General features: G+C 40.4%; 1 protein-coding gene across 1 annotated transcript; it reads right to left on the bottom strand.

Annotated features, from left to right (window-relative positions):
- Positions 1 to 11,288: 11,288 nt before the first annotated feature.
- elfn2a (extracellular leucine-rich repeat and fibronectin type III domain containing 2a) lies at positions 11,289 to 14,069 on the bottom strand (the record flags this gene model as incomplete). Its single annotated transcript, XM_079807107.1, has 1 exon — positions 11,289 to 14,069. One exon carries the CDS (start codon positions 14,067 to 14,069, stop codon positions 11,289 to 11,291), a length of 2,781 nt encoding a protein of 926 aa, XP_079663233.1.
- Between the last annotated feature and the right edge of the window lie 9,081 nt (positions 14,070 to 23,150).

The following is a 23,150-nucleotide window of genomic DNA, read 5'->3' as shown; positions in this document are numbered from 1 at the left end:
ATCTCCATTAGAGTAACATTGAGATTATTCCGGTAATTTGGCTATTTGACATAAGCGAGCTAATGACTATGATAGTGATCCTTAAGAGGGTTCACGGTGCTTCATTGGAAAATTTGAGCATGACCACTTTTTAGAAAAAAAGTAAATAGGGTCCATTTTGAGTTCATTACTTAGAATACAGAGAAGCACTGAACCATCCACAGGGTTTTTAGAAACAATGGACATAAAAGGCCTCATTTAGAGGTCTTATCTACAATGCACTGACAGCAGCAGTTCCGTCCTTGAGTTTGCATTAGTGCACACTCTTATAGCCCTGTCTGAATTCATCAACTCATCTCAAAATAAAAGAAGTTAATAAACAGAACTAAAACCAACAGAGGTCAGAGCGAGGCAAACCAGCAGGAAGGGCAAAGCAATTGAAGCACAAACGCACACAGGTCTTTTATAGCCTACATCCAGCGCTTTTAGAATGGGAACATTTACATAAAATGTCATTAACATACACTACCGTTCAAAAGTTTGGCCTCACTAAGTCTCTTCTCAACAAGTCTGCATTTACTGTAGTAAAAACAACATTTAACCCTCTGGTGCTCTTCTGTCATTTCTGACCGGAAAATGTTCTGTTTTGAAATTTTAAAAATCACTGCTTCATCGGAATGATATGAAACTTGGTGACTTTTCTAGCATTAGGTATGTAAACACACAAAAAATTGAGGGCATGATTCGAGCATGCTAAGTGGTCGTAAAAAAAAATTCTCAGACTTGTGCTCTTTGGTCAAAAATGACACCATATGAAATGAATGGGAAATCTGCAAAAACACAAATTCACAGAAAAAAATCGATATTACTAACAAAAAAACAAAAATATCTAAAACTTTATAATAAATAGTCTCTGAGAAATTTTTTTAAAATATATTTTCAAATCCATAAAAAATATATATATTAAATGTGTTCAAAAGAGCCTAGTCTCTATTTTAACCTGAAATACTGCAATAAAAAAAAAAAATTTGTATAATTGTCAATGGCAAAAATAGACCATAATAATTGCATTAATATAAAAAAATACCATCAATTCATCTCAAAATACAAAATTAAAAAGAAGAAAATATTATTGAAGAAAAATAAATTGCATTGGTTTTACTGGGGTGGAGGAAGTTTAATTTTTTTAGGTGTCCGGTCACTTGATGACCAGGAAGACAACCAATGCAACCCCTAAACGAAGAGCACCAGAGGGTTTAAATGTCTGTCAAAGCTGAATTTTCAGTATCATTACTCCGGTCTTATGATCCGTCAGAAATCATTATAATATGCTAATGAAGAAATATTTCATATTATCATCAGTGTTGAAAGCAGTTATGCTACTTCATATTTTTGAGGAAACTAAAAATATGATCATGATATATTTTAATTAAGGATTCTTGAGAATAAGAAGTTCAATTACAAAATGTCTTTACTGCCAAACTTCACAGTAAAAAATAATTTCAATTTTTAAGTCAAATCAACTTGGATGTTTTGAACTTTTTTCAACATTTTCAACGAATTTAAAATTACCGACTTAAAAAAATGAATTAAATCTTGTATAACTAAAGAAAGGTTATCTTATTTTGATGAGTTAAAGCTCTGTAAAAACATATGTTGTCCAAACTTATTGATCATATCATTTTTTACAGTGTTCTGAATGGTAGTGTATAAATACATAAAAATATTGTTGTCGAAAATAGTTTTAGATGGAGTTTAGCATGTCAAAAAATATATTAGTTTTGTTTTTGGTCAAGTGCACTTGCTCATACACCCATCAAGCAGTTGGACAAGCGTGGCTTTGAAAAATATGTACTTCCTCAACAAAATGCAACAAAAAACATGAAATCAAAATTGACACAATTTACTTTAACATGAAAAAAGTTGGCTTTTGTAATCTTTCATCAAACTATAACTTTTTGGCAATGACTTTCCTCTTTATCTGACATCAATTCCTCTATTTTTGAACCCTTCTAACCACCTTACAAATGGAAACAAGTTCCACTATCCAAAAATATCCCAATGTCCCGTCCTATATTTTGATCTCAATGAATATCCCATTTTGCTCGAAAGCCAAAACAGTAGTAACATGGTTTGCAAACTCGAGCTGACTTTTTAAAGTGAGAGGAAAAGAGCAAAACCATGTCCCTCATTTTAAGAGGATTTCCTTCTCGAGCAAATCTCTCATTGCGTTTGCCTTTTTCCCATCTCACTCACCCTAGTGTGGCACATCCACTTTGCATGTTTCTAAATAGAACATCACGCCCGGAGGTCGGAACAAACTGCTTTTTGAATTTCTACCTAAACTCTTTTTTTCCCCACATGTATCGTTCTTTCTCAAACTCATGCACTGTACATGCATAAACATGGTTCTCGCTGTGATAACCTAAGGCTCTCAATTTAGTGATCGTGGAATGTAGCATTGTGAGCATACGGCAGGATATGAGCGAAAAACGATTATCTTGTCCCTTGTTGCGCATACGCCGTGTCTCCAGGGTTCTTTGCGTCTATCGAAGCGGTTCACTTAACTCTGAATGAAATATCGTCATCGTCTGTAGCTCTACAAACCTCAAAGGGGTCGGAAAATGCAGCGAGATGTTCTAGAATTGAATAAATTAGATGCCCTTATGGTCATCAAAAAAGATTGAATGCCCGGTTAAATAAGAAATGACGTATCTAACACACGAGAGAGGTCGTAAACAAACCTTTGGCCAATATCGCTGCCTATCTGACTGATCAATGACACCTTCAAAATAAACCGTATTTATTATTACTCCAAGGGGCTGAAAATAAGAAATTGAACAGCATATTTTCTCAGCAAAGCCAACCTGTAATACTCTAAACTAATGTATTTGTCTAACAGTCTAACAGTCTTGACAGCTAATAAAGAAACAGGCCGGAGAGAAAACCTATTGAGGGACATTTTAATCTTTTCATGGCGTGATAAAAAGCAGCAATCCTCCGGCCTTGGCATATAGGGGTAATTAAATCCTTGCTCAGGGTGAAAAGAATTACAAACGCCATTTCCAAAAACCCCCTGTAGACCCTTTCCCCAAAACTGGCACGCAAAGCACACATACAGTACACACGATAAAAGTGTGTATAACAGAACTTTTCGCAACCTGACAGAGCTTACAAGGCCAAGGGAAGTTTGATGTTTGAGGCGCATTAAAAATGCATCAGGTCGGGCTGTGCCTCGAGTCATATTTCCTCTCAAAAATAAGTGTGGACTTGTGTTTTTTTTTTTTTTGTCTCTGTTTGCTTCATGTAGCCCTCAACCTTATCTTGACCCTCACAGTATGAAGGCGGCTGCATTATCTACCTGCCATACCACTAGATGCGACTTGCCCTACAGGAAGTGTGGAGATGTTATAGTGATGTTTGGCGGACTTGACCTGCAGAATTGGAATAGATAGAGTAATGTTTGCTGTTTAAACTTAAAAAAGTTAGTGTCTTTGTAGATTTTGACAACACAATTTTGGTGTAAAATCAACATGAAACTGCATTTACACTCTCAGAAAAAAAAGGTACAGTGCAGGTACAATTTGGTTCCTTGGGGAACAAAACGTAAAACTGGACCTTTAAAGGCACACAATTGGTGCATAGGGTACAATTATACCATTGTTTTCCTCTACTTAGAGCATGTTCAGTCCTAGTGAGCCACTGACCTGCAGAGTTTGGCTCCAACCCTGAAAGACATCTATAGAAGCTCTTATTGAGAATTAACAGAGGTTTAGATGTTTTATTGAAAATATTTGGTCCCCATTATGGTGATTAGTGTTCCATTTAGTTGGCCATTTTAACTCTTGGCTTTTTATGTGATTTTGTGGTTTTTGTTACAGTGTGAACAGAACACATAATCTGTTCAAATCAAAAGAAGCCATAAACAAAAAGAATTCATAAAGAAAAATGTTTGACTACACTCATCACTGACTAAAACTACTAATAAATAATATTCACCAACAACACTTTCTTGCCACAGTTCAGACATTCTGAATTTTGATTTTTAAATACGTTCAAAGGGGGGGGGGGGGGGGGGGGGGGGTGTTTAGACGCACACAGATATCAAGAATCAGCATATGAATCTCAACAATGGTGACATACTTAATGCTGCAATGGTCATGAGTTTTATACTATGGTGGCTAAGTAGGGTTGGAGCTAAACTCTGCAGGACATCAGCTCTCTAGGACCGAACTTGCCTACCCCTGACTTAGAGATATAAAAATGTACCCTTAAGGGTACCACCCCAGTGACGGACACTTGTACCTTTTTTTTGAGAGTGTATAAAAGTAAAAAAAAAAATACTTTAAAGAGCACCTATCATGGCATTTAAAATGTTCCAAATATTGTTGTAGAAGTCCCCAACAACAGTTTTGCATGCATGCAATGACAAAAAAGACTTTAGTTTTCTTATAATATGCATTTATTTTTTCCTGTTTTGACAGCGATTCTCAAATGATTCCTTTAGTGATTCACTTTTCAAAACCCCGCCTTTACGTGACGCTAATCTGCGGTGATTGGTCCGATGACCCAGTCAGCTGTGATTGGTATAGTCTGTGCAGATATTTTCGGAAACGGAACGCCCATCAAAGTCTTATAGTGACAGTAATTTGTTAATATGTGTCAGGAGTTATGAATATGAAAACCACGTCGGAACCGTTTGATTGTAATATGAGCCTCAGCTGATCTCATTCATAAAAAAACTCCTCACGAAGACTCGCGACAAATCAACATCCCTCAGGGCTTTTAGTTCAAAAGTGTGCAGATGAGGAGACATATTGATAGATTCTCATATGTCTGTGTCAAATTTCTAAACAGATGAGTATTTTTTATTCAATACTTCCTCAAAATGCGCAGATATAGCCTAATCATGAGCGATTGAGTCTCTTATGTGTTGTTTTCAATTCATACTGGCAGCCGGAGGGCGCTCTGTGCACATGTAGTCCATGTACAGACAGACGAAGAAGATACCATGTGCCATAATAGAAGTCCATAATAAAAGCTTCCTGAGATCGCGAAACATACATTTGACGACTAATAAACACTCAATCGCGACAATGTATGGTTTGTCTTCAAGCCACTTAGTCTTCAAATGCTCATCCTTGGGCAGATGAAAAAAGTTTGCTTTTGAGTCGCACTTCAGAACACAGCGTCTCGTCGCCATGATGTTTTCTAGTTTTCACTGGCGTCTTGGAGCGCAATAAGTGGGCGTATCGTATTCAAATAACTTGACAAGTTGACGTCATCTAGTCAGAGAAAAAGCTTCGGTCTTCTAACGATTCTTAAACATTTTCCACTTTCAGGTCAGTGCGAGCCAGGGCTAACAATGTATCACGCGGGGCCAATAGCCTTGAACCCCAAACACTGAGGCCAAAATTAAGCTGCGTTTCCACTGTCGGGCCAGTAGCGCCACTAAAAACGCTGCCCTAAAACCCGCATTAGTATGTCTCCATAGAACAACGTCCCACAACCTCACTGTTTCGCTAGCTGACTGAAAACTAGCTTGATCGCAAAACGAGCATTAGAGAAGCGAATGTTTGGCCTTTACTTAAAGACTTAAGACTCCAGCATCGATATTTGACCAATGTTTTACAGTAAAAAAAAATTTCAGTGACAGTAATTTATTCATTTGTGTCAGGAGTACACATCAATCATGCTGAATCAAACTGGTATTTAACATTTCACATAAAAGATTCCATTTATTTACGATCACAGGAATGCACAAAACCACTCCATTAAGGCTTTTAAGTCCAAAGGCTAACACATTTAGAAAAATATTGATAAAATATCATGATTACATCTATGTTTATGGGCGTGAAAATGTAAAGTTGATGTCCCCGGCGTGCATCTATAAATTATTCCTTCAAGAATGTTGTGCAAGTTCACTGCGACAATGGAGCCACGAACTTCATATACTTTTCAGCGTTTAGTTGATGCTGGTAAGCGCTCATTGTCACAGTTGTAAACACGACGGCGTTCTTCTTTCACGATGGAGTTTGGTGTCACGACATTTGTTTCCAGGCGCACTGTTAAAGAACGCAACACACACGTCTCGCAAACACCCTGTAGAAATCAACCGACTTCGGATGAGGACTTCGAGACTCCTGAAGTGTTCCCAGAAAAGTGTGCCATTTTCGTGAGACGTTCAGCCAACGTCTGAGGCTGAGACTAGTCCGGTATCAACAAAGGCACAGGGAGGAAAGAGACAGATATAAATAATAAAAAAAATATTATTATCCCAATGATTAGCTTAAGTAGCCTTTAGCATCGCATATAAATATATTTCTGCCTCATGCTGTGATCCCCATTGGATCCCAAGGAAGTTATTCCAAACACTCGCTGGTGTCTGAAAGTGAGTTTTGAGCTGGAAATAGTTTAAAATGTCTTAAATGTTGAAATTTTCCCAATAACATGGGAAATGAGCAGCCTTTGTTCATGACCACTCCTCAAGCCCCAGTTGGCCCGCTTTGGACCAAGGTATTCGGCGGGCCAAAATTCCCTGTCCGTTGGCCTCGAGGAAGCCTTGACAAGGCCCGATCAAGCCCCAAAAGTGACAGTGGAAACGCAACTGTCCCTGGCACGCACTAGCATGCTCGCTTTTGGCCCAACAGTGGAAACACCGCTATTGAAGGTTAAGTTCACTCTCTCAACACTTCTTCAAATCTACCTTTATTTGAAATTATTGCTGTAAACTACTCTTACGTTACCTTTAACCAGATTAAATCAGGGAATTAACTACTGGAAATGCATCCCTACAAAAAAATAGCTGGTTAACATTAAAAACACTGCAAATAAAATGCTTTTCTTCCTTTTTTGTCTTTTTTCAAGTCCAAATATCTAAAAATTCTGAAATCAAGATGCATTTACTTAAGTGCAAAATGCTATAAGATATGTCTTGTTTGCTGGGGAAAATACATCTAAATTAAGTGATGTTTTGCTTTTAAAAAAAGCTAAATTATCTGCCAATTGGGGTAAGAAAAATAATGTCTCCGTTTGAATTAAAATTATTTTTGACAGATTGACAGATATTTTTGCTTTTTTTATAAGCACAAACTCACTTAACTTTGATTTATTTCCCCACAAAACAAAGCATAATACTTGTCATTTTACTCATCTAGTAAATGCATCTTGATTTAAGATATTTGAGAATTTTTAGAGATTTGGACAGGAAACAAGACAAAAATATCACGTAAGATAAGCATTTTTTGTAATGTGAAAAATACCGAAAAGGCCAGTCAGGTGAAACAAGTTCTTATATTTTGATGACAAATTATATTATGTACAAAGAGCGAGAAACTTTTTCATGTTGACTTCAAATAGTTTTCACATAAAAAGAGGCGGTTTACAACAATTCCCTACATGACGCAAAGCTGGCATGAAAGCGAATCAACTGAATTAGCAGTCTACATCAAATCTACTGATCTTATTACCGAAGCTATATTTAAAACCTGTGCCGATCCATCACTTAAATATATTTGTTCTTTTCCCTGGGCTTGGTTTGCTTATTACTCATAAATGTTTGACTGAAAGGCATGTAAAACTCTAGCCTCGATCACAGCAGGTTCCTCTCAAAGGTCTTGGTTACCCCACTGAGCTAATACCAATCTCGAGATAAAGGGAGTTGGGCGTGACTGCGATTGGAGTCTTTTTGCATTAAACACGAAATGGTGCCATAGGGAGTGTGAATAGCATTTTATTCCTTGTTCAGGTGCCTGATCAGGGGTCTTGGGGAGGCCAGGCCTAATTAAAGCAGCCAAAAGTCTCTGAATAGTTTATTAAAACTAGAAAAACCGCACACCAAATTCACTTTATCAAGGCTTCAGGAGCATAAGCACGAGCACTCAGCTGGAGCATGAGGAATAGAGATATGAAAAAAGAAATCGCTGGCACAATACACTAGTAGGAAAAAGGAAGGAGGACAAAAAAAACGAGCAAAAGGGCCTCATCACACTCTAAACATGCAACTAAATTTGACAAGTGCATCACAGGACAATGGTAGGCTTTGAAAGGCTTATTATCTCCATGGACAAGATGGTAGGAGGCCAGAGAATTGTGGGCCGCAAGTCTTTCAATGTTTAAAACTTTATTAGTGGGAGGATGGAAATTGTTGAAACTCTTCAGGCCTCTGTAAAACCGTATCGAGAGGAGAAATTTACTCACTCGTGTTGTGGGAGTTTACAGTGGAAATTTATGTGCACAAAACTAGTTTTCTATTTTTTTTTCCCCCTAGTGAGATTTAGGTTCTGAAGGCTTGAGCTTTTAGGAATCCTGCAGAATGTATCTTTTTATACAAATCAATACATCCCTGTATATAGCTGGGAATCAATCAAAACACAATTCAACCCAAAATTATGTAAAAGCATCTGGGTTTTGGCCTTGAGTGCACTTGATCAGGAGGGCATCAAGGGGGAAATTAAACAAAATCCATTATGTTAATATATCTGAAATTTAAAATCACATTAAATAAACACCAACTACAGCAATGACCGTTCAATCATAAAATAATGTAGTTACTTCGACAAATAAATAACATATGAACAACAAACAGTTACAATCCTACAAATGTTTGGCACCTTCCTTTAAAATAAATCATTTTTTAGTGCCAACAGGGCACTTTTAAGACTATGTGTCTGTAAACTTATACAGTATGTGTAGATTGTACACTCTGCATATGTGTTCGTGTATATGTGTGCGCGTGTTTGTATGTACGTGTACACATACAGCGATTTTGTTTTCACTGGACATACCCATTGGAAATCTAATACTACTTGTACATATACTGTATGTAACCATTGTTAGTATAGATTGTTCTCTTGGTTGTGTATTTGTCACAGTTTTCACAGTCAGCCATCAGTTACATCTCATCGAAATTGTACATCTTTAAGACCATACACACGCACATACGTAACCAAAAACCAACTTTTCAGCAGGAAATCAAACCACAAATAATTGTCATTCCCATATGCCAACAATATACTTAAACAAAACATTCCAAGAGCATAATAATTTCTCCCCAATTGTCTTAGCTTGGTATCTCCCAACCAGAGTGCAATAATGCAAGCCTAGAGGCTGTTTAGCAAACTCATCTCCTAACTGAATTTAGGAAAATAGTGGGGGGAAAAAAAACCTTTTGGAGTCTTAAATAGGAATAAATGAGATTTCACAAAAGCTAATGATGGTGGAATATATGCATGTGTGGGTTTATCGCTTTGTTGCAAGATCTTGCCATTGTCAATCCATGTATCCTTTGTCGAATATCTCCTTCTAATCTAAACATAAAACATTAGCTTAAGCATTAATATAGCCTCTTCCTAACAGAGTAACCCATTTCTAAATGCTCATCTTGTTTTTAGATCTCATAGACCATGGTTGACTGCAGCCTGGATTTCCCTCTGAGAGTTTCTAGTAAAATTGCTCACAGAGGGAAACCTCTGTATCTGGCTTGACAGTGTCAATTCTCAATTACAGAGCATTGATTTTGAACCTTGAAGGATGATGTGACATGTTACTGATGCATGGCGAGAGTTCATAAGTTTTAAAACTGGCCAAATGTAAAAAGATCAATTTCCACTGAATTCTAATGAATGTATGTAACCCAATGCATGTCAACCACAAGGTCTTGAAATCTACATTCATTGGCAAACAACAAAGCAAACATTTGTCATCAAAAATGCCCTTCACTGGAATATCAAAGCCCCGAAAGCTTATTTTGAAGAGCTTGAGGTGTTTTAAGCCAGTAAATTGCTCTGAAGAAGAAGGGCATCAGCTTGCCTTTCATTGCCATGGGTGAACCAGCAAAACTCCAGGGATGCATTCTGGGTGATGACCTGACCGGAAAGGGCGAGATTAATTTCAATCACTTTTTCAATCTGGCAGTGTTAATAATATTAGCACCTCTGTGACCCCTTAACTCCTCTGCTGCAAATTACTAATTAATTTTACCCTATTTAGCTATGCAAGGAAAATAACAAGGTCTTAAGAAATGAGATGTGAGAAATAATTGAATTTGTTTCATACCTCCCCTAGTTTGACCACAACTCAGATCAGGTCAACAGAAGTGGGATATACCAGGAAACAGAAGGTCATATCAATGGGGAGAGACAAAGGAAGAGCTACTACAGTATTCAGTTAATGTACTGCAAGTAGAACGGACCAGGTCATAATTGAACTCTGAAATCTGATTCAATGGAGAAAAAATATATATTCTACACACAGAATCCCTGAAGCCCGTTCAAGGTGTTCTGTGCCTGTGATGAACTTAGGTCACTGTAAACTATTACCCAAAGACCAGCTAGACAGTTATTATGAAACTGAAATTGTAGCTTCCAGATCCAGGTTTAGCATTTTATGAAAATGTAGCATTGAGTTCAGCTTTGGCCTTTTGTCTTCCAACAGGCTAAACAAAACAAACTCTTTGGGCCTACACACTTAATACACAACTGTTAACCTTGGCTAATTCAGCCTATTACTACATTGGGGTCTATATATAGCTGCCACTTGTAAAATCATAATTCTTTTTCAGATCTAGTATGCCATATTCTTAAATACCATATTACTAAAAAGTGAAAAAAGAAGACTACAAATGAAGAGGAAAATGTATTTGAGGCTGGCTCTTCCACAAATGAATGCCAAAAAGGAATTAACATTGTGTGTTTTATCGAATTGCCACACTGCTTGAATATAAACCATGTCCAAATGGCTGCCTCTGCTTTGATAACTGTGTCCCACACATGCAGTGTAAAACGTGTGTAGGTGTCTCAAATCTATGAATATGCTTTGCTTAAGCAGAGATTAGGGAATGGGAGGGAACATGTTTTGACCTGTGGCTTCAGCCAAGCTAAATTCACACCTTCTCTTTTTTTCCTTCTTACTAATTAGCATTGTAAAACAATCAGCTTGACAAGCATTAGTTATCAGCATCTCTCGGGCATTTATAAAATAAAAACACTAATTCCTCATTTAAGACTATTATCTTGTCAAACTACCGTGCAAGAGAGCACATGTGGAACACAAGGTAAATTGGAGGGATTCTAAACTGAAACGGTTTGCCTTTTTAAGTGGCACATTTCCTGTGCATTTCTGGTTGGTTACTTATCTATGCCTTAATGAGTTTGGAACACCTGCTTAATTCTGTCTCTTTCAGAACACTTGTCTCTGTGGTGGTCTGCAGGAACCAAAGCACCTGCTGATGGAGTCTGCCGAGCTGTCTCAAGAGCCACTGGTTCTTTTCTCCAAATCCTTTCATCCTGCTGCTGTGTCTCTCACAAGCATCACAGTTTCTGCTGTGCTGACACCCCCTTCCAGTAGTCCAGAATGTCATGGAGATCCTCATCCTTTGCAAACTGCACTTTCTTTCGAAGAGCATGGCCAGCGGCTATGTAGGCCTCCTCACGGGGGCTTTTCTTGTAGGGCCGGAAACGCTCCCAGATTTTAAGAGTGCTCTCGGAGGAGTACTCAGGGCTGGAGGAATACCCTGAGTAATTGTGGTGGCGGGGAGAAAGCTGGGAGTAGGCAGTGTCCTTCTTGGTGCGAGCGAGAGGCTTTAGAAAGGAGACTTTCTGGGCAGGGGAGTCAGTGGCACCCTCATAGTAGAGGGCGGGGAAGGAGTGTCGGTGCTCTGAGCAGTGGTAGTCTGGGTGCACCTCTAAGTGGTGCTGCTGAACTGTGCTGCCCCCACCTCCAATCACAACACCGCACCCACCCGAACCACCACTGCCACCACCGGCTCCCCCTCCACCCCCGCTGCCACCATCTCCTCTGCCATTACTGACTCCCTGAACACCTATTAAGGGCAACCTCTCTACTGGCTCTCCGCATCGAACAGGGCTGCCTTTCTCAGGGTACTTGCATGACTCTGGGCTTCTAGGATCTGGGACGTCCAGACTGAAGACCCGAGCACTTTTGACAGAGCCGCCGGAAGAAACGCTGCAGCGGTTTTTAACAGAGTTGATAGGAACAACTGCAGCATCTGCACTGAGTTGCCTCTGCAAGGGCCGTGATGCTGTAGCTGGGGGTGGGTCCCTGTAGGGAGGGGAGAGAAAGCCCCCTCCGCTGATGCCGGGCCGCTCAGAAAGGGGCAAAACAAGAGGAACAGCAGGTGGGGGACGGATTTTAGGGGACGACATGATCTGGCATGTCTCTGTGATGGTAGGGGAAAGTGGAATTAGCCCCCTGGCTAAGGAACAGACACTAGGAGGTGGTGGAGAGGCAGTGCTGTCTGCTGTAGTTGCAGTGGCCGCAGCTGCTGCCACAACAGCTACAGAGTCTAGTTTGAGTGCATCAATGCAGTTATTGATAATCTGGTTTACCTTGTCCACCTCCTTGGCAATGGTGGAGATCTCGGATGTTGAATCTCGGCCATCGTCATCAGAGTCATCACCTCCATTAATCCCATTTTCATTTCTTGTGATTTCTTCCCTTGACCCTGTTACGACTCCATCTCGCACTCGCTCCTCTCCTCCTGCTGACGTTCGTACATCCATGTAGTTGCCCTTATTGGCAGCCATGGCTTCTGAGAAAGCTGTTGCCATCTTCTCCACTTGAGGCAGGGAAGAAAGTCGAGAAGAGGTGGTGTTGGCTGAGCCGTGAAGTATGCCCAGGCTGGAGGATGCTGACTGGGACAACTTGCTGTGGTGGTGTTGATGATGGGACTGGTCATGGAGTTTCTGCAAGGCTGAAGGATCCTTGGCTGCTGCAGCAGCTGCTTCCGGCCCATAGCGCATCTCTAAAATAGTTTTCTTAACACTAATTGCCTTTTCCTTCTCCTCCTGCATCCGACGCCTGCGTAAGCAATAATACACCAAGCCCAACACAATGACCATCCCAAACAGGCAGCCTAGAATGGTCATAATGTAATGAGTGGTGGTAGAAGGGTTTGCTCGCAAATCATCAGGCCCTGGAGCCCGAGTTGCAAAATACAGGCAAGTGTGATTGTATCGCTGTGAATTACGAATGGAGGCAACACAAAATGTGTAATTTGTGTGGGGCTTTAGGTTGTTTAGTTTGACAATCTCTTTCTTGTTCTTTAAGTTTGTGACATCTGACACATAGGTGTGGTTGTACTGCACTAAGATGTACATCTTACTGTAGGGCTTTGGTATTTGAACCAAGAGGGATGCGGTGGAGTGGAAGACCGTTTGCAACTTTATAGTGGGACTATAGGTGGGGTCTGTGGTTGATGAAGCTGTGGGCTGGTGATAAGGTCCCATCTGATCATAAATATCCACCCCCATCCCAGAAGACTCCAAGTCAGGAGGCAGGACGGTCACTCCGTTTTTACACATGGATGACAGGAAGGAACGAGCATTTTTTCCATAATTACCTCTAGGACTCAGGAGAGGGTAGCCAAAAAGATCCTTTGGCGTCTCACAAAGGAGCCTGTCGTAGGTGTGAGTGACATTGTCAAAGGCCTCCAACCAAATAAGGAAGTTGTACAAGTCACAGCCACAATGGAAAGGATTTCCAGCCAGTTCACACACTATTAGCCGCCCACCCAAAACGGCGAAGGTGGATGAATCCAGCTTTGCTAATTTGTTAGAGGAAAGATCGAGACTGCTAAGGCTTGGGCACTCCCAGAAGGCATTGGTTGCAATTACCTCTATAAGGTTATGCTGCAGATATAGGCACTGCATTCGACCCAACCCTCGCAGCATCCCCTCTGTGAGGTTGGTTAGCTTGTTATATCCCAACTGCAAGACCTGTAGATTGGCCTGTCCTGCGAAGGCACCGTCCTCAATGTAGGAGATTTCATTCTTAGTGAGGTTGAGGTCGGTAAGGTTGGTGAATCGGCTGAGGGAGCTGAAGAAAATTGCCTTGAGCTTGTTTTCATTCAGCCGTAAATCATGGACAGTGTTGTTAATGTGCTGTGGGATTGTCTCATATGGAGGTTGGTTCTGACTGCAGATTGCCAGCCACACGTAGCCTTTATCCCCCTCAATTAGCCAGCAGTCACCCCTCACAAAAGAAGGTGTATGGAGGAAGAGAAAAATAGGGAGAGCGAGGGTGATAAAGGAGGGTGGAAACGCACAAGGTAAGCTGAACCTGCAGGCCATTTTTAGGAGCAAAAAGTGGATTTGTTTTGATCAAGGAGGGAAACGAAAGAGGTTAGGCCTCAAAATAAGAAAAATGATCACAGGAGATGGACGACCAATAGGATTACAAAGACACAGGTTCTGGGAAAAATGTGTCTTGAGGGCAGTCACAGCTGTTCAGGAACCATAATGCCAAACATAGTCCCCATTTTACGTGGTCCGTGTTATAGGGTTATGGTGTCGCTTGCCACAGGTGTAACTCATGGTCTTTGACTTCTTGACTGCGCTCCTTTTGAACTGCCGAGCAATGCTTTCAATCTCTCCGTTTTTGGATCTGTATAAGAGACAAAAGGTGGGGAGAGAAAATTAAGAAATTATTGTTTTGTTTTATTCCTTTATTATAAACAAAACCATTTAGAAAACCATTCATCCATTAAAATGACAAAAGCCATGAAACTTTTTCGAATTGTTTTAATTTTATATGTCAACAATGTTTGGTTATGTAAAACCATATTGGTGCAACTAAACAAAGGCTCAATATTGTTCTAAAAGAAAGCATTAATGACAGCATAATTAGGGACCAGAATTTTTGTAATCAATTTTACAGTGCCTCTGAGGACTCATTTAGGATTACCGTTATCCAAACAACACCATTCCACGTCACTCTTCTGCAGAAAAAAATGTTAGTTTGCTTGGTTATAAAAAATGCATAAAAACATCTTTGCAGTAGCTACAGTGGTTTGAGTAAAACGTAATGAGTTTGTGTGTGTAAGTGTTTGTATTTATGTGCATGTCGGTAGTTGGTCAGAGAAATTATGCAGTTGAAAGTTTGGGTGCATAATAGTACCTCATGAATTACACTCACCTAAAGGATTATTAGGAACACCTGTTCAATTTCTCATTAATGCAATTATCTAATCAACCAATCACATGGCAGTTGCTTCAATGCATTTAGGGGTGTGGTCCTGGTCAAGACAATCTCCTGAACTCCAAACTGAATGTCAGAATGGGAAAGAAAGGTGATTTAAGCAATTTTGAGCGTGGCATGGTTGTTGGTGCCAGACGGGCCGGTCTGAGTATTTCACAATCTGCTTAGTTACTGGGATTTTCACACACAACCATTTCTAGGGTTTACAAAGAATGGTGTGAAAAGGGAAAAACATCCAGTATGCTGCAGTCCTGTGGGCAAAAATGCCTTGTTGATGCTAGAGGTCAGAGGAGAATGGGCCGACTGATTCAAGCTGATAGAAGAGCAACTTTGACTGAAATAACCACTCGTTACAACCGAGGTATGCAGCAAAGCATTTGTGAAGCCACAACACGCACAACCTTGAGGCGGATGGGCTACAACAGCAGAAGACCCCACCGGGTACCACTCATCTCCACTACAAATAGGAAAAAGAGGCTACAATTTGCACGAGCTCACCAAAATTGGACAGTTGAAGACTGGAAAAATGTTGCCTGGTCTGATGAGTCTCGATTTCTGTTGAGACATTCAGATGGTAGAGTCAGAATTTGGCGTAAACAGAATGAGAACATGGATCCATCATGCCTTGTTACCACTGTGCAGGCTGGAGGTGGTGGTGTAATGGTGTGGGGGATGTTTTCTTGGCACACTTTAGGCCCCTTAGTGCCAATTGGGCATTGTTTAAATGCCATGGCCTACCTGAGCATTGTTTCTGACCATGTCCATCCCTTTATGACCACCATGTACCCATCCTCTGATGGCTTCTTCCAGCAGGATAATGCAGCATGTCACAAAGCTCGAATCATTTCAAATTGGTTTCTTGAACATGACAATGAGTTCATTGTACTAAAATGGCCCCCACAGTCACCAGATCTCAACCCAATAGAGCATCTTTGGGATGTGGTGGAACGGGAGCTTTGTGCCCTGGATGTGCATCCCACAAATCTCCATCAACTGCAAGATGCTATCCAATCAATATGGGCCAACATTTCAAAAGAATGCTTTCAGCACCTTGTTGAATCAATGCCACATAGAATTAAGGCAGTTTTGAAGGCGAAAGGGGGTCAAACACAGTATTAGTATGGTGTTCCTAATAATCCTGTAGGTGAGTGTATGTCACCGTTCTGGCTGACCAACAACAACATCAACAACAAAAATCCATGCTAACTTTGTAATAATCACTGAATGTTCACCAGACCTCCTGCTAATGCTACTTCATCCATTGTGTGCCAAGAAACCATTTGCAAAATGTTTAATTAATGCCTCAAATTAATTTACACAGAACAAAATTGTAATAATCCTTTGCATTATACTTCAAATATTGTCACGAAACCTCACATAATAAAACTGGAGCTACACTGCACAGCCACTTGGTCTAGAATTCAAGCATCCAATTTTACAATAGTCACTTCTCATTCCTAAAGCCCTCAAAGAAACAGAGAGCCTGTTTCCCCCAGTGCCCGAGCTCAAGATTGAAATTGACAATTCAATTCCTCAACTGACGTCAGCTGATTTACCACTGACCCTCAAGAGTGTGTCATAACCACACGATCCTCTTGTAACTGTCAATCCTTCAGTCCCTCAAGACTAAAATGTGTGTGTGGGGGTCTTTTCATCTCTGTAGGAACAACATTAGCTGCAGAGTGCTCAAAATATTTTACATCGGAATCATTTAACACTCACAAATGTAAATTACAGGCAGGAAAATAAATGTTTGTGTGCATCTGTACGCCTCCGAATGTATGCATGTAAACATGTTTGCTAGCATCAAAGGAAACGTACATTGCATGCAAATAATGTAGAAGACTTTTATGCAAATTGAATGTGAATAGAAGTAAGTCTGAAGGGAGTATTAATTACCCCGCTGATGAGAAAAAAGGTTTTACATAGCATCACTCGAACAGCTGTAATTGTAAAAGTTATCCAACAACGGATGCATAATGTAACTTCAATATGCTAGATAATTGTTGCACATTAAATTAACAAAAGATATTGCACCCAGTGGAATATCTCAACTACTTAATATCCCACACTGTACTGGGATAAACATTCACTTGTGGTGCTTGCTAAGGGTTTTTCAAAACTCCAGCCATCATTAGTTAACACTGACGTGCAACTAAAGCAATTGAATATTTGTTGAGGGGAATAGTTGACCAGTGAAGACCCATTCAACTAATAGTGAGGCATGTTGTCTCAGTGGAATCTGCCTAAAAAAGTTTTTCAGTAAAAATGTAAATTTTCTCAAAGTGTAGGTACATTTGAACTTGCCGTTGAAACCAACCCATACAACAACTGCTAAAGAAAATGTTATAATTAGACCTAGACAACTCCTTTTGACAACTAGTCCCCGAACAACCCTATATATTTAATTCTTCTCTTTATAGCTTCCAATGCCCGCAATTTATCCTCTTCCTCATCCCCAGTCACATTGGCTCATTTCTATCCTTCTGTTCACGGAGCTCTGACCTCGTCAGATAAAGATCTAATTAGTTAGTCTACTCACTAGTGCCTAGAGGAAACACTCCACCAGCTCTACTCCGAAACTGAGAAGGCCTGACCAAATACAAGGTCGCCGGAATATTACAGCAGGGGCCTCAAAGCAGCATTTTAACACATAAGATAACTATCAGTCCCTGCTGATTTCATTAAAAACAAACAGAACACTGACTGAAGGGCCATTTGGCTTTCAGTGATTTAAATAAAGTAATAATACAACAGAGATGAAAGATCTCCCAAATGTACTATCACAGCAGGTTTGTAATGCAACAATTTCAAATAAACACAATTCTGAGCATTTTCTAAGCTCAGAATGGCTTTTCAAGCAATGGGGAACTAGTGGCGGTAAGGACTTACTTTGTGCAAGATAAAACGTGACCAAAAGGGACAGAAAAAAGGTCCCACACACTATTAGTTGAGACAGTGTTGCTCTGCCAGGATGGTAAGCAAGCTACACATGACTAACTTGGTATTCTTTGCTGGTATTGGAGAAAGCATTACAGTTTCAAACCAATCACAAAAACTCGAAAATAAAACTGACATGCTCTCTCAGTTTGAATAGGAATGACGCATCTTCGCTTCTGCAAAGTTTGTATTCACTATGTGCCTGCGTCCTCGTTCTTTCTTCCTGCCATGTCTTTTAGTGGCGGCATTGTATGCTGGGACTTTATCGCTATTGTCCTTTCAAAAAGACAAAAATAGCATGTGCCAGCAACAGCAAGGAAACAATTAAGACCTTCTCTTTCTTCCTTTATTCCACCAAGCTTCAGGCTTTTGTGGAGACCTGAAACCCTTTCCGTTTTCTCACGTCGAGTTATCACACAGCGTATCTGCGATTTAATTAGGACCAGAGGCTAATGCTAATTACAGCTTGTGAAAGCAGGTGGGCCAAAACTACTGTACCACTTCCTTTAGAGAGACTTCACCGTCTAAAGATGAACCTCTCGGGGGATGAGAGAAAGTCAAAGAGGAAGCGAATGAGATCAGATGTACTCAGACCAGTACGGGAACATTTTATGGACAGAGCTGACAAAAAAGAAACATTTGAGCCAAATGCGATGCTAACCAAAGGTCAAACTTGTTGACTGAAGGGGAAAGTTCCTCAAAATGACACTTTTTTGATGCAAAATTTCCACCTTACCTGGTGCTTCGTCTGGGGAAGAAAAAGAACCTACGCATGCGGTTGTCACATTGTATGTAACTATTGACCTTTTACGCTGAACTAGCCTGGAGGAGTTGTTGTTAACTCACCTAAGAAAGAGCAATGACATGTGCAGGTTTTGATAGTTAACGCTGAAGAATGTATTTTTGAAAAACTTTTATTCACATATTACTCCGCAAAGACACTATAAAGTAACCCATTCATTTCCCAGAATAGTGTAAACACTGTGAGCTAGCATAGCAACAGTGACTCAACCAATGGGGTTATTTGGGGGTGGGGCTATGTGCTTGGCTGATCAATGGTTTGAAAAACAAAACAATCTTTGTTTTTTGCAGTTTCATTTGGTGATGCTAGTGGAGAAGCAATTACACATTTCACCTTTAACTTCTCTCAGCTGTCACCTCAAATGGCCAATTTTCATTCGAAAAAGACTTCGTCTTGTCTCTGCAAACTGCTGTCAGTGTGACCGCCTCAAGTATAAGTGAGATAAATCAATATATAGCAGTACTCTCTATTGATCATTATATTGTACAGCACCCATATAGTGGTATAATGTGCAGTATAATGATTTAAAAAAATGTTCTGTTGCTACACTGGACTAATCTGCTCAAACAAACAGCGACAAGACAAGATTGTGCAGTGACAAGACAAAGTCATTTTGAATTATAATTGGCCATTTGAGGTGACAGTTGAGAGAAGTTAAAGGTGAAATGAGTAATTGCTTCTCCACTAGCATCACCAAATGAAATTGCAAGAAACAAACAGGTTTTCCAAACCATTGGTCAAAACCAACAACCTGTTCTCACTCCCAAGGCGTCAAAATCTGAAGTGCTTTCCACGTCACAATGAAGACGCTAAAGGTACCCCTAGGCATAATTTTTCGACGGGTGCTCCATTCATTTCAATGAGAAACCTTTGGCGTCATACACAGATATGGGAACGTTATCGTCATGATGATCATATATTGAGTTATTATTTTGCCATTATGACATGTTGGAGTGTGATTCTCAATAATCAGCCAGCATAATTTTATTTACGCTATTTAGACACATTTGAACATGTAACCCAACCCCATCCCATCCCTAAACCTATCCATTTGTGTGTTATATGATATAAAACACGGGATATAACAGGAAGATGCGACTCCAGGCACAATTTATTTCAAAAGTACAAATATTCCAAGTGTTCCGAGGCCAACCGATTGATTTGTGTGAAGGAAATCCCCAAAAGCGATCAGCGTCTCCATCCTCCGAAGATCATGCACAGTTTAAATAAAAAAAAATTGCCGCCATTACGTCAGTTTTCATTGTGAAATTGCATTGGCTCTCGTATGTCTCGTGACCAATTGCGTCATTGCGTCAGCTTTGATTGTAAAATGTAATTGGCTCTCTTGTGTCTTGTGACCGATTGCATTATGCTAAAGAGTTGTGTATATTACATTAATGAAATATGATTGAGTGTGTTGCGTTCACGGAGCGGCGGGATCATCATCCCAGCGATTAAAACATTACGATCAACTCTGTTCTTTACATGAAGTGACTTCAGAAGACTTGGAATGCAACATGAGTTAATACTTTTATACTGTTTTTGGTCAGTTTTTGCAATAAATACCTGTGACTGTACTTTTATTTGCCTGTTATGTGTTTTATATTGTTTAGAAGTGGGTAGGTTTAAGGTAGGAGTGGGATTAGTTGCTCCAAAATATAAAAGTAGCCTTTAAGTATCAATAAAATCATGTCTGCTTTTACAAACGCAAAGAATAAAATGCGTCTTAATTTGACGCATTGGGCAAAAAATTTAAATGAATGGAGCACCCAGCGCGTCGATATAGTGACCCCTAGTGGTGCCTTTAGCGTCTTCTTTGTGACGCGGAAGGCACTTGACCATGCTTCGGATTTTGACGCCTTGGGAGTGAGAATGGGTTGAAACCAAACACATAGCCTCGCCCCAAAATAACACTATTGGTTGAGTCACTGTTGCTATGCTGGACTAGTCTGCTCAAACAAACAGTGACTCAACCAAAGGGTACAAGTTTGGGGCAGTTGGCCAATGGCAGATGCTTTTGAAAAAACTATTTCATTTGACGGAATTACACATTTCACTCTTCACCAAAGTCAAACCTTTCTCAACTTTATTGCCTCAGATTGCCTTTGTCTTGTCACTGCAAAGTGCTGCAACTGAACTTCTTAAGTAAGAGAGACATATCATAAATATCTAGCAGTACTTTTTGTTCAATAATTGCTCGTTTTAATGTATAACACTCAGAGTGAGCAACGGTTTTGGTTGGTTGATTTCCAGCTGTGGCATTTTTCCGAGAATCGGCGCAATTTGCCATTTGAAGCTCTTTCAAGCAAGTGCTTGATTTTTCTTTTTCCCCATCCTCAGCCGCTGCAGTGTGCACTTGTTAGAATAACAATTTTATCTCCAAACAGCAGCTACATAGACTGCCCGGAGTGGGAAAACTTTTCCGAAGAAGGGGAAGAACATGAAACAATCTTAGAGTGCGTGTTGATTTCCCTTTCACGTTCCGACAAAGAAAACCCCACCGTTTTCCTGCCGGCTCGCTACATTCACAGCACGCATTCAGAGAAAGCAAATTCAGTTGTTTTGTTTAAGGCAGTCGTCTAAGACTTCAAACAGCCCTCAGGGTTGTGGGATCACGAAATTGCCAGAGCTATGTTCACCCTGAGAGCAAAACTGACACGGACAGCCACAGGGGCATTCCAACAGCTAAGAAACAAATTTGTCTGTGTCAGAAATGCCCAGACGTTGCCCTGACGCTCTGACATCCAATGACCTACACGGGACCAAAGCCCCAGAGGGGGCGGCAGCTTTAACTTCCTGAATTCTAATTAGTGGCTTCTCGGCCTCCGGGTCTTGACTGAGAGGATTGGGTTTTTCAAAGTGCCCTTAAATTCTGCCTCATATTATAACTTAATACGTCTCGCCCTCTTTTTCTATTTCTTGTACAGTATGTCAGCAATATTTAAGTGCAGGGAGAGGATTTGAAATTATTGAAAGAATTCACTGTGGGTTTAGAAGGAATTTTGGTCAGCAGCCCTGACTTACGCCAACACACAGCGGAGTTGCCCTTTCAGCACAGCCTCTTTTATCACAAAAGGAAGGGTCTAAAAGTCCTAAAGTATAGGTTTTAGACAAATGGTCAGTTTAACCTTCCTTAACCCTTCAATTTCGCCAATCATTGTTACATATTCGGGTCTTTAGCGACCCAGATCTATATCTAGCACGGATGGATCTCTACCTGTCGTGATAATATAAAACTCGCCAGATATTTTAATAAAATTACAGAAAAATAAAGCGTATTTCGTTACCTTTTGGAGTTTAGATGGGTTCAGTGTGAGCAGATCTTTTATAACATCACTGTCCTCGTTAGAGCTCATTTCCCAGTATATTCAATATCTGGAGAATATTCAATATCTCAAACATATTCTCAAAAATATAATTTTCAACAGCTTCAAAAAATCTATATTTTTTGACAGCCTCTTCACCAGATCCACCATCAAGTGACAGCGACACTAATATTTGATTGTGTTCAGTTTTTGCTCTGCAGTAAATCGCTGAGCCACTTCAAGTTTTGCTGATGATACTTCCTATTCTTTTGTTTTCTGCCTGCGGTAACTATAAGTGAAATGTCACATCATTGTGTATCACTTATTTGTTCATCAAAGATTAAATTATTGTTGTGCAGAAAAAATATATTTACACTATTACACACCTCGGGTCGTTAGCGACCCTATACAATTTTTACAACCAAAAAAAGAATGGGAAAACAGGCCTTATTTTATAATTTGATAATTTTTTCTTGTTATCCATCCATCTATCCATCATCTTTGGCTTATCCGGGCCGGGTCGCGGGAGCAACAGTCTAAGCAGAGACACCCAGACTTCCCTCTCCCTAGCCACTTCCTCCAGCTCTTCCGGGGGAACCCAGAGGCGTTCCCAGGCCAGCCGGGAGACATAATCCCTCCATAGTCCTAGGTCTTCCCCGGGGTCTCCTCCCAGTGGGACGTGCCCGGAACACCTCCCTGGGAAGGCGTCCAGGAGGCATCCGATATAGATGCCCGAGCTACCTCAGCTGGCTCCTCTCGATGGAGGAGCAATGGCTCTACTCTGAGCTCCTCCCGAGTGACCGAGCTTCTCACCCTATCTCACCCTATCTCAGGGAGCGCCCAGCCACCCTGCCGTGAAAGCTCATTACAGCTCAGCTCCTTCTTCACCACGACAGACCTGCACCGATCCGTCTGTCAATCTCCCGTTCCATCCTACCCTCACTCGTGAACAAGACCCCAAGATACTTGAACTCCTCCACTTGAGGCAGGAACTCTCCACCAACCTGAAGTGGGCAAGCCACCCTTTTTCTTGTTATATTGTTTATAATGAATCGATTAAGGAATACTAAGGTTGATGTCTAACTTTAATAAATTAATGAGGGTAGGGTAGTGAATGACGTCCTGGG

Source organism: Gobio gobio (assembly GCF_949357685.1).
Source record: "Gobio gobio genome assembly, chromosome: 24".
Classification (NCBI taxonomy): domain Eukaryota; kingdom Metazoa; phylum Chordata; class Actinopteri; order Cypriniformes; family Gobionidae; genus Gobio; species Gobio gobio.
Note: the sequence above shows the minus strand (reverse complement) of the source record. Positions and strands in the feature narration are given on the sequence as shown.